The sequence below is a fragment of the Polyodon spathula genome, chromosome 6 (genome assembly GCF_017654505.1).
Source record: "Polyodon spathula isolate WHYD16114869_AA chromosome 6, ASM1765450v1, whole genome shotgun sequence".
In the NCBI taxonomy this organism is placed as follows: domain Eukaryota; kingdom Metazoa; phylum Chordata; class Actinopteri; order Acipenseriformes; family Polyodontidae; genus Polyodon; species Polyodon spathula.
Window position 1 is genome coordinate 76,292,468 of NC_054539.1, and position 13,195 is coordinate 76,305,662.

The 13,195-nt window shown below is 40.6% G+C and overlaps 1 protein-coding gene across 7 annotated transcripts in view; it reads left to right on the forward strand.

Annotated features, from left to right (window-relative positions):
- The window catches only part of LOC121317647 (AT-rich interactive domain-containing protein 1B-like), a 233,649-nt gene that overhangs the window by 11,089 nt on the left and 209,365 nt on the right, over nucleotides 1-13,195 (forward strand). For all 7 annotated transcript variants that reach the window (XM_041253804.1, XM_041253806.1, XM_041253809.1 and 4 more), the window contains exon 2: nucleotides 4,497-4,685. In XM_041253804.1, the coding sequence (XP_041109738.1) occupies nucleotides 4,497-4,685 (189 nt within the window). The remainder of the gene's footprint in view (nucleotides 1-4,496; nucleotides 4,686-13,195) is intronic.

Genomic DNA, 13,195 nt, shown 5'->3' on the forward strand with positions numbered 1-13,195 from the left:
TTTCAGCCATGTAGTATGACAGTTCCCCTTTCTAATAAGATGTGGTTCTTGCCTGAGAGGGAAGAGAATGCCTGAGGGGCCCCAGCTGAGCTATTAAGTGGTGCTGCTAAAGGCTTTGAAATGAATTGATACCAATTATTGTACAGTGAGTGGACACCTGAAAAAGTATCATCACATCTAATAAACGACATCTCTTGACTACTCTCCAGCTGCACGACAACCAGCTTTAGAAAAGTTGCCAGATGCAGTCTGGATTTGTGGAGAGACTCCTGGGAAACTAATTGAGACATTTCTCTATTCTGAGAGCATAGTGCAGTAGTGAACAGCACTGATCATGTGGGATTCTCTTTTCTCGGAGCGTGGTGCAGTAGTGAACAGCATTGATCATGTGGGATTCTCTTTTCTCGGAGCGTGGTGCAGTAGTGAACAGCATTGATCATGTGGGATTCTCTTTTCTCGGAGCGTGGTGCAGTAGTGAACAGCATTGATCATGTGGGATTCTCTTTTCTCGGAGCGTGGTGCAGTAGTGAACAGCATTGATCATGTGGGATTCTCTTTTCTCGGAGCGTGGTGCAGTAGTGAACAGCATTGATCATGTGGGATTCTCTTTTCCCGGAGCGTGGTGCAGTAGTGAACAGCACTGATCATGTGGGATTCTCTTTTCCCGGAGCGTGGTGCAGTAGTGAACAGCACTGATCATGTGGGATTCTCTTTTCTCGGAGCGTGGTGCAGTAGTGAACAGCACTGATCATGTGGGATTCTCTTTTCTCGGAGCGTGGTGCAGTAGTGAACAGCACTGATCATGCGGGATTCTCTTTTCTCGGAGCGTGGTGTAGTAGTGAACAGCACTGATCATGCGGGATTCTCTTTTCCTGGAGCGTGATGCAGTAGTGAACAGCACTGATCATGTGGGATTCTCTTTTCTCGGAGCGTGGTGCAGTAGTGAACAGCACTGATCATGCGGGATTCTCTTTTCTCGGAGCGTGGTGTAGTAGTGAACAGCACTGATCATGCGGGATTCTCTTTTCTCGGAGCGTGGTGCAGTAGTGAACAGCATTGGCGAGCGGGCAGCGGAGGACCCAATGAGGGTGAATTACATGACGTACAGGAGAACCACAAGTACAGTAGTAATGTTGTAAAACAGTAGAAAACTGTATTGTGCAAAGTGAATGGACTATTCATTTAATATTGATTAGCTATTTCCTTGGGTTTGAATGGCTTTTTTTACAGTACCCACAAACAGCACTATGCCCTGCAGCCTAGATTTGTATTGATTTGTCATGTTGGTTATTTTATTAAGCAAGGTGAATCGGGACATTTATTTGGTCTTCACTAAGGTAGTGTAACAGCCACACTTTCTAAAATATTAAATGGGAAAAAAATTCAGTACTTTTTAATTCAGTAAGCAAACTGAAGCAAACCTCCACACACAAGTCCGACAATTAAAATCTGTTTAGTGAAAGATTATTTAGGTACTGTAGCTCCAAACTGTTATCTGTTCGTCCATTTTGAAGGCTGGAAGGTCAGAGTAGATCAATAAATCTTTATTTTATACAGCGCCTCTCATAGTGGAACACCAATACAAAGCGCTTAAGATGTTTATTGAACTTCAGTATCAAGTTTAAAGAAACTAACCCAAGACGATCTGTTTATTGATGCCCTTCTTGATGGGCTTGTTGTCGGTTTTGCGCTCCAGCGGGAGTGTTGAGTGACGTGGAATGTCTTTTTATTCTCCTGGGAACTAGAATTCAGGTGTTCGGGCTGGACTGACAGCAAGGAAAACAGGGTGGCTTTTATTAGAAACCACAGGCCCTGTCACAGTACCTTCGACTTCTTGCTTAAGCATTTTTATGAGTTCACTATGTATTCTCAACTGTTTACTTAAGAAATAATCCCAGTGCCTTTGTCAATCAATAGAACAAGCCAAATTCAAGGATATTATGTTCCAATTTGTCTGTGTGCTTTATCATAATAGGTTTGGCATTGAAGGCAAAACACAGAATTTGCTGTGGCTACTTAACTTCAGGAAGCCACAGGCGTGTTTTATCTTTCTTATTTTAAACATTTTCAGCGTGCTAACCTTGTGTTACTAACTGGATGCCATCCCAGAATACAAAAAAAACGTAAAAATCAAAATGCTTTTCCCAGATTGAGGATTGAAAACAGTCCCTGGTTACTGGTAATGTTACTAAATCTTTTGCAGGGATGTCCCCCTGCAATGCAGGGGTGTCCCAGTGCTGTAGGTGTTCATGGGAGTCTGTTAGGTAGTAAAACAGTGGCATGCTGGATCACGCTAGCATGCTTTAGTGTTTCATGCATTTGATATGCAAACTACAGGAGATACGTTGTTAACACTTCTATAAAAACACTTAACAGCAGTGTGTAACATCCCATTAAACATTAGCAATCCCATAGTATTGAACCGTACAGTAGGGTCGAAGTAGGTAGCAGTCTTCTTAGATATGCAAACTGTTTTTAAAACCATGTGGAGCACGACTCCTTGCATTGCTCAGTTTGCCTGTTTTAATAGTAACACCTTCATGCATATTTAAATCCAGTTAAACTTGATGGTATTAATATTGTCTTGCATCCACAAAATGAATCTCCTAATCTGAGTCAGCACAAGGAAGAATCTGCACATTAATATGAAGAAAGGGGTTGCCGTAGTGATACAGAATGTAATAGATTATGAATTTGAAGTGGTTAGACAATTAAATGATGACATATTTTATATCAAGCTTTCGACTTATCCTGCGGCGCAGTTTACTAGAAAATACAAGACAAACTGAAACTGTCTTTGAATATTTGTGAGTTAACCAAAAAAGAGTATGAATTTATGAAAGTGAACTTTTCTACAAAACCAGTGTTCTGTACCCTTCCTAAAATTCATAGAAATTAGGAGGAACTCCCAGACAGGCCTATTTTGGCTGGTATAGGATCCCTTACTGAAAAGATATCTACACATGTTGATTATTTGTTTAACCCTTCTGTTCAATCTCTCCCGTCGCACTTGCGGGATACGTTAGATATGATCAACATACTGAAGACTACAGATGACATGTACTTATTAGCGACCCTCTGTGGTGAGCTTATATACTTAAACAAGGGGGCACACAAGAGACTGGTCATTTAAGAAAAAACCTCAAAACCAATTTACCTATTACTGAATGTATTCAAGAATTGACTGAATCGGTTTGGGATTGTAATTATTTTTTATTTAAGAATGATTATTATTTGCAGATTTAAGGGAACAGCTATGGACAGCATAAGGGCACCTAATTACACTCATTTATCTGTGGGACTATTTGAAGACCTTTATATTTATGATCCTGTGCGTAAACCTTTTTCACATTACATCAGACTGGCGCCGTTACATCTAACATATTTTTGATTTGGACGGGTGCTCAGACACAGTCAGTACATTTTCCTGCATATTTAAATAGTGTTAGTGAACATTTGAACTTTACATTAGCATTTAATCTATTTCAATTAAATTTTTTGGATATTTTGATTTGAAAAGGTAGCAGTAGGTTAAGCGCAGACCTTTATCGCAAACCCACTGAACGAAATTCTTTATTGAGAGCTGAGAGCTTCCATCCTGCACCACTTAATAGGAGTCTACCAGTTAGTCAATGTAGCAGATTACGCAGGGTCTGTAGTTCTGATGATAGATATTCACGACAGGTAGATATCTTACCAGACAGATTTAAAGAGAGGGTTTATGCAGAGGACTGGGTAGGCAGTGCTGCCAATCGATTTAGTTCTGTCACACAGTCACAAAGTCTAATTCGAAAAGAAAGAATGGTCAAAGAACAATCTATACAATATATAAAGAAATACTCAAATTTGGGACACAGCTTTAGGGATATTATTAAGAAACATTGGTACATTATTGATTGATCCTCTGCTTCATAAGGTCTTCAAAGACTTGTTTAGTTTTCAGCAGACCGTCTAATTTGAGAGACGTGATCTACCCCCTTCTGTTCATAGAACTTTACTTGATGGAATTCCTCATCGGAATTATAAATGCAGTCATTGTGCCCAATGTAATTTTACACATAAATGTACTTCCTTTTGTCATCCATCATCTAGTAAAAAATTGATATGAAGGGTATAATAACATGTAATGCATAAAATGTTATAAAAAAATAATATATAACATGTTCAAATGTCCATGTGTCCATGGATCGATATATTATGCAGTGTTCAAATTCTATAAAGTCTATCTGGGATTCTGGCAGGATAGGCCTGGGTGAATCACAGTACCAATTTTGAGTGCCATGTTCTGGCTTTAGTTCTACATACAGTAGTGTGATGGCTCTAGAATATGGGCTACTGTTGACTGGCACGAGTTCAGATTGAAACTGTTTGTTGTGTATTTATTTGTGTTTTGATACAGTACAGCTATAGCCAAAAGTTTTGCATCACCTAGGATTGAGACATAATGAAAATAAATCTATATATGAACATAATTTTGATATTTTATTGTTGTGCAGACCAGTGCAATGGATCCAATGGTGGTGAAGCGAACACAGCTGTATGGGATGAACAGCAACCCCTATTCACAGCAGCAGGGCGGGTCCTATCCAGGCCAGCAATACATATCCCCCCCCCACAGATACCCAATGGGAATGCATACCGGGAACCAGGAAGGAATGGGCGGAATGCAGTACCCACAACAACAGGTAGCTCACTTTCTTTCTTTCCCTAAATTATTTCTGGTTCTTTTTTTTCTTATTGAATAATGTAGGTCCTGGTTAGAGCTAGTGTTAGTAGCCTCTGCGTCTGTGCTGCACTTCATGTAGTCTTTCGCAGTGTCTGTGCTTCACTTCATGTAGTCTTTCTCAGTGTCTCTGTGCTTCACTTTATGTAGTCTTTCCCAGTGTCTGTGCTTCACTTCATGTAGTCTTTCCCAGTGTCTGTGCTTCACTTCATGTAGTCTTTCCCAGTGTCTGTGCTTCACTTCATGTGGTCTTTCTCAGTGTCTCTGTGCTGCACTTCATGTGGTCTTTCTCAGTGTCTCTGTGCTGCACTTCATGTGGTCTTTCTCAGTGTCTCTGTGCTGCACTTCATGTAGTCTTTTTCAGTGTCTCTGTGCTGCACTTCATGTAGTCTTTCTCAGTGTCTCTGTGCTGCACTTCATGTGGTCTTTCTCAGTGTCTCTGTGCTGCACTTCATGTAGTCTTTCGCAGTGTCTGTGCTTCACTTCATGTAGTCTTTCTCAGTGTCTCTGTGCTTCACTTCATGTAGTCTTTCTCAGTGTCTCTGTGCTTCACTTCATGTAGTCTTTCCCAGTGTCTGTGCTTCACTTCATGTAGTCTTTCTCAGTGTCTCTGTGCTTCACTTCATGTAGTCTTTCTCAGTGTCTCTGTGCTGCACTTCATGTGGTCTTTCTCAGTGTCTCTGCTGCACTTCATGTGGTCTTTCTCAGTGTCTCTGTGCTTTCATGTAGTCTTTCTCAGTGTCTCTGTGCTTTCATGTAGTCTTTCTCAGTGTCTCTGTGCTGCACTTCATGTGGTCTTTCTCAGTGTCTCTGTGCTGCACTTCATGTGTCTTTCGCAGTGTGCTTCACTTCATGTAGTCTTTCTCAGTGTCTCTGTGCTTCACTTCATGTAGTCTTTCCCAGTGTCTCTGTGCTTCACTTCATGTAGTCTTTCCCAGTGTCTGTGCTTCACTTCATGTAGTCTTTCTCAGTGTCTCTGTGCTTCACTTCATGTAGTCTTTCCCAGTGTCTCTGTGCTTCACTTTATGTAGTCTTTCCCAGTGTCTCTGTGCTTCACTTCATGTGGTCTTTCTCAGTGTCTCTGTGCTTCACTTCATGTGGTCTTTCTCAGTGTCTCTGTGCTTCACTTCATGTAGTCTTTCCCAGTGTCTCTGTGCTTCACTTCATGTGGTCTTTCTCAGTGTCTCTGTGCTGCACTTCATGTGGTCTTTCTCAGTGTCTCTGTGCTGCACTTCATGTAGTCTTTCTCAGTGTCTTGCTTCACTTCATGTGTCTTTCTCAGTGTCTCTGTGCTTCACTTCATGTGGTCTTTCTCAGTGTCTCTGTGCTTCACTTCATGTAGTCTTTCTCAGTGTCTCTGTGCTTCACTTCATGTGGTCTTTCTCAGTGTCTCTGTGCTTCACTTTATGTGGTCTTTCTCAGTGTCTCTGTGCTTCACTTTATGTGGTCTTTCTCAGTGTCTCTGTGCTTTCAGTGTCTCTGTGCTTCACTTTATGTAGTCTTTCTCAGTGTCTCTGTGCTTCACTTCATGTGGTCTTTCTCAGTGTCTCTGTGCTTCACTTTATGTGGTCTTTCTCAGTGTCTCTGTGCTTCACTTTATGTGGTCTTTCTCAGTGTCTCTGTGCTTCACTTTATGTGGTCTTTCTCAGTGTCTCTGTGCTTCACTTCATGTAGTCTTTCTCAGTGTCTCTGTGCTTCACTTTATGTAGTCTTTCCCAGTGTCTCTTCACTTCATGTGCTTTCTCAGTGTCTCTGTGCTTCACTTTATGTAGTCTTTCTCAGTGTCTCTGTGCTTCACTTTATGTATTCTTTCCCAGTGTCTGTGCTTCACTTCATGTAGTCTTTCTCAGTGTCTCTGTGCTTCACTTTATGTAGTCTTTCTCAGTGTCTCTGTGCTGCACTTCATGTGGTCTTTCTCAGTGTCTCTGTGCTGCACTTCATGTAGTCTTTCGCAGTGTCTGTGCTTCACTTCATGTAGTCTTTCTCAGTGTCTCTGTGCTTCACTTCATGTAGTCTTTCCCAGTGTCTGTGCTTCACTTCATGTAGTCTTTCCCAGTGTCTCTGTGCTTCACTTTATGTCTTTCTCAGTGTCTCTGTGCTTCACTTTATGTATTCTTTCCCAGTGTCTGTGCTTCACTTCATGTGGTCTTTCTCAGTGTCTCTGTGCTTCACTTCATGTGGTCTTTCTCAGTGTCTCTGTGCTTCACTTTATGTGGTCTTTCTCAGTGTCTCTGTGCTTCACTTTATGTAGTCTTTCTCAGTGTCTGTGCTTCACTTCATGTGGTCTTTCTCAGTGTCTCTGTGCTGCACTTCATGTGGTCTTTCTCAGTGTCTCTGCTTCACTTCATGTGGTCTTTCTCAGTGTCTCTGTGCTGCACTTCATGTGGTCTTTCTCAGTGTCTCTGTGCTTCACTACATGTGGTCTTTCTCAGTGTCTCTGTGCTGCACTTCATGTGGTCTTTCTCAGTGTCTCTGTGCTGCACTTCATGTGGTCTTTCTCAGTGTCTTTAAAGCCAATAATATTAAGGGGTAGTAAGATACATTTTAAACATTGGAATACACACAGGAACTCTTACAAAATATGAATGCTATACCGGTATAGAGTATTGTCTTTTTTTATAATACAAAAATCCATGTTTAAAAATATTTAACGGTTCTGTACAAATAGCAGGAGTGAAACACATCTTTCTGAAGGTTTGTAGAGACGGGTCCCATGCTCAAGTCAAGGTAGCTGCATGGATTGCTGCCGCTGTGTTCAATGGAATGTGAAGATGACATTGGAGTCCTTGAGGATCCAAGTGAAATCCTTAGCAAGATCAATATCTGCCTGGGCTATTGCACCAGAACCATATCTGTAAAAAACAGCTCTCACTTAAATGGGAAACTGAAACATTATATCAGATACTAATAAAACCTCCAACATCCTTAAAAACGTGGCATCTAGGCTGTGATCATTGTAGACCTCTGTCCTGTTATTATTGAACTCTACAGTAGCACATCACTACAGTACCTGATGGTGCATTGGCAGGGCCACCCTGCCCCATGTCTAATGCAAGACCACATGACATCACAGAGGCTTGCTGGGAATGCTGCTGCCCCTCCTGCTGTCGGCTGCTTCCCTGCCTTTCATTATTTGAAAGCTGCTTAATTCTCAACTTAAAAAAGGGTCCGGATCTGGATCCGATGTGATCCGGTACAAATGAACCTCTGTGTGCAGAGTTAAAAAATGGTCATTATACTGTGCTCGCTGGTGCTCATAGAGACAAGGTCGCTCGCTCACTCAGAGACCTATTCTTCTTTTAGACTTGACTGCCATTAATTATATCCAGCAGACTCCTCTTATATTTTGTTTTAAAAATGTTATTTGTTTCGACACACAGCACGTCTTCATCAGGTGTTGCTGTGATTACCAATTAAAAAACACAGCTTTGTTATATATAAAGGACACCAATCAAACCAATAATTAATCATTAATTGGTTAACAGCCAATATTGATATTTAAAGATGACAATTTTCACCTATCATAGAATTCATTAATTGAAAATGGTTTTAGAATCAATTGTTAGTCACACATGTGTGATTATACAATAATTAAACTCAGACACTGCTATATTAAAACACTTTAAAATACAGCCATATATTCTGCTATGTGTTACAGATCATATTACACAGGTAACTTAAACAGTTGATCGGAAGACATCAGAACATGATTCTCAACCCCGGACACCTGAAGATTCAAGTTGAATCACATTTTTAAAACATTTGACATTTTTAGAGAGATGGATTGACATTGACACATTGTATACACATAAGCATAACAATCATGTGTACCGTCTTCAGGTACGGTTTAAAAAAAAAACCAAAACAGAACCGACACTTCATTTGAACATGGCGACACTCATAAATTATGTCATTAGGTTCTGCAGAGTGCTTTCGATTGGTCAGCTTTTCTCTGGCCGATTATCATCATGTATGTTTTGCCTCATCTCAGTTAAAACTTTTAAACCTCAACATCAATAAAGTGAAGAATTGTAACAAGGGATTTTTTTTTATAAAATGTACCTCAAGACATTGCACACTGTTGTTATGCTGATGTGTTTATAATGTGGATCTGCATCGGCCACACGAAACTCGCCTATTTTCAGATTAAAAGGCAACAGTTTGTTTTTAATTGAATACACTTTGGAGATTATACACACAGCTCAACCCAGTTGTGTGATTTAAAAGTTTAACCAGCTTTCAATTGAAGTGTGTCGGTTCAGTGAGACTTTAAAGGAAAATTATTCACAACCGCTGTATTCATCCCATCCCTAATATACAGTACCAGTCAAAAGTTTGAGTACACCTGCTTGAAACCAGGTTTTTCATGATTATCTATGCTTTTAACTGTATAAACTTGTCTATAAACACTTAATATTTCATTACATGATATGTGTTCTTATATAAGCTGATAATCATAAGTGAGTTGCATTCAAATATTTAATTTTTAAATGAAAATGTAAATCTTGTCAATTTCAAAGAAATGGTCACCCAAAGAAAGGGGATTTCAGTCTGAAGCCCAAGTCAGTTAAAAGTCTGAAATGTGTATAACACAGTGTTAGAACACTGCTCTAAGTATAAAAGTGTCTTTGTTAGATGTTCTCTGAGTTAACTAGCATGTTACCTAATTAACCTTTTGTCACCAATTATTGTTAACAGGTGAGGGTCCATGATTACTATAAATATAGGTAGCATAGGCACAAGTTTGTCATTCCTGAATGTAAGGGAGCAGAAAATGGCAAAATATGCTCAGTTAAGCAAAGAAAAAAGATTGTCTGTAATTCTGTAATTACTTTAAGAAATGAGGGTCAATCTTTAGACAAATCGCAAGAAGTTTGCAAGTGTCTGTAACTGCTATGGCCAAGACCATCAAACGATTTGAAGAAACTGGCACTCATGAGGACCGAACAAGGTCAGGCAGGTCAAGGGTGACCTCAGAATCAGAGAACAAGTTAATTAGAGTCACAAGTCTGCGAAACCAGCAATTAACTGTCCCTGAAATACAAGCTCAGCTAAATGCTACTAGAAGTACGGATGTTTCAACATCAACTGTTCAGAGGAGATTGCGTGAAGCTGGCCTAACTGGAAGAATTGCTGCAAAGAAACTATTGTTAAGAGTGCAGAATAAGAGGAAGAGACTTACCTGGGCCAAAAAACACAGAAACTGGACGTTTAAGGAGTGGAAGTCGGTCTTATGGACCGATGAGTCAAAATGTGAAATATTTGTAAGAGTATTTGTAAGACGCAGAGAGGGTGAGCGCATGAGTTCTGCATGTGTGGTTCCCACTGTCAAGCATGGAGGACGCCGTGTCATGGTCTGGGGTTGCTTTGCTGGTGACAGAGTTGGTTATCTTTACCAGGTCCATAGCAAGCTCAACCAGCATGGCTATCATAGCATACTTCAGAGGCATGCCATTCCATCAGGATTACGGCTAGTTGGGCAGTCCTTCATTCTTCAGCAAGATAATGACCCGAAACACACCTCAAAGTTGTGCAAGAACTATCTGTCGAAGAAGGAAAGTGAAGGACAACTCAATCTAATGACCTGGCCTGCCCAATCTCCAGACCTCAATCCCATAGAACTTGTATGGGACGAACTGGACAGAAGAGTCAAAGCAAAGCTACCCACAAGTGCCCTACATCTCTGGGAATTGCTGCAGAAGAGCTGGGAAGACATGTCGGGTGATTTCCTGCTAAAACGTGTTAACCGAATGCCTCGTGTTTGTGAGGCTGTTATTAAGGCAAAGGGTGGCTATTTTAAGGAATCCAAGATTTAGAGACAATTTTCAATTTTCTTGAACATTGCTTTGATACTCCTTATGTTTTGTTTTGTATATTGTAACATGTGTTTTCATTTTCAAGTATTTACAGAAACGTATACGACGTAAAACATTGTCAATTATGAAAAAAACCTAATTTTTGACTGTGTGTGTGTGTGTGTGTGTGTGTGTGTGTGTGTGTGTGTGGTATATATATATATATATATATATATATATATATATATATATATATATATATATATATATATACACACACACACACTGAACAAAAATATAACTAAACGCAACATGCAACAATTTCAAAGATTTTACTGAGTTACAGTTCATATAAGGAAATCAGTCACTTGAAATAAATTCATTAGCCCCTAATCTATGGATTGACTGGGAATACAGATATGCATCTGTTGATCACAGATACCTTAAAAAAAAACAGAAAACCAGTCAGTATCTGGTGTGACCACCATTTGCCTCATGCAGCGCGACACATCTCCTTCTCATAGAGTTGATCAGGCTGTTGATTGTGGCCTGTGGAATGTTGTCCCATTCTTCAATGGCTGTGCGAAGTTGCTGGATATTGGCGGGAACTGGAACACGCTGTTGTACATGTCGATCCAGAGCATCCCAAACATGCTCAATGGGTGACATGTCTGGTGAGTATGCAGGCCATGGAAGAACTGGGATATTTGCAGCTTCCAGGAATTGTGTGCAGATCCTTGCGACATGGGCCCGTGCATTATCATGCTGAAACATGAGGTGATGGCGGCGGATGAAGGAATGACAATGGGCCTCGGGTTCTCGTCACGGTATCTTTGTGCATTCAGATTGCCATTGATAAAATGCAATTGTGTTCATTGTCCGTAGCTTATGCCTGCCCATACCATAACCCCACCACCACCATGGGGCACTCTGTTCACAACGTTGACATCAGCAAACCGCTCACCCACATGACGCCATACACACTATCTGCTATCTGCCCGGTACAGTTGAAACCGGGATTCATCCGTGAAAGCACGCTTCTGTAGCATGCCAGTAGCCATCGAAGGTGAGCATTTGCCCACTGAAGACGGTTACGATGCCGAACTGCAGTCAGGTCAAGACCCTGGTGAGGACGACGAGCACGCAGATGAGCTTCCCTGAGACGGTTTCTAACAGTTTGTGCAGAAATTCTTCTGTTGTGCAGACCCACAGTTTCATCAGCTGTCTGAGTGGCTGGTCTCAGACGATCCCGCAGGTGAAGAAGCCGGATGTGGAGGTCCTGGGCTGGCGTGGTTACACGTGGTCTGCGGTTGTGAGGCCGGTTGGACATACTGCCAAATTCTCTAAAACGACATTGGAGGCGGCTTATGGTAGAGAAATTAACATTCAGTTCTCTGGCAACAGCTCTGGTGGACGTTCCTGCAGTCAGCATGCCAATTGCACGCTCCCTCAAAACTTGAGACATCTGTGGCATTGTGTTGTGTGACAAAACTGCACATTTTAGAGTGGCCTTTTATTGTCCCCAGCACAAGGTGCACCTGTGTAATGATCATGCTGCTTAATCAACTTCTTGATATTCCACACCTGTCAGGTGGATGGATTATCTTGGCAAAGGAGAAATGCTCACTAACAGGGATGTAAACAAATTTGTGCACAAAATTTGAGAGAAATAAGCTTTTTCTGTGTGTGGAAAATTTCTGAGATCTTTTATTTCAGCTCATGAAACATGGGACCAACACTTTACATGGTGCGTTTATATTTTTGTTTTGTGTGTGTGTGTGTATATATAAATTAGTAGTGGGAGAAATATCCGAATATTCGAACAGATATTTACATATATATATAAAGGAAAAATTACTGTGGTCTTATGGGGCAGTTGTATTGATCTTACTGTCATTTGAAATAGACACTAATGAGTAAATATACAACATCAAAGCTGAAGTTTAAAAAAAACAAAACAGATGCAAGATCCCTGAGCAGATTAATTACAGACATTTGGATGTCCAAATGGGAATCACATGAACTTGTAGGTAAACGCTGTCGATTGCACATTGATTACTGAGACACCAGAGATAACACCAAGGAAGGGTAGAACGTAAATGATACATGCAGAACCCTTTCATTTTGGAATTGAAATTCTTTATCAATTTGGGCTTTAATTTGATTTAGCACTAAAGTATTAAAGCTATAATTTAAGGGTATTCTAAAACTTTGACTTGGAGGAAGCTAGGTGTTTCCAGTCACCACACTATGATCTCATTTCCTGTGTTACTGGTAATAGTACCTCACCTGAGCATTACCCCTCTAACCCATGCTGCACACAAGGACAATGTGTTGACTTGACCTGAATACGTGGAAATAAAGTCTGAACAAAAAAACGAAATAAAAACCAACAGCAGCAAAGGTTATGCTAATAGAATTGTGCTGTTTGTAAAGTCTTGGTTTTCACTGCTCTATGTCTAAGAAATTGCTGCAGCTTTTGCCTTGAACCTGAGAAAGCATTGCCCTAGGCAACGGCAACAGAAGACATTGCAAGAATTTCATAGAAGCTGATTAAGCCAATCAACGCAGTCCAATGAAACGTGTTGCTGTAATAGAAGAAGCTCACTTGGTGTTTTTCTTTATGAATGTAAAAATTATAAGTAGGGCCACTTAAATTGCAAATGACGTTCTGTTC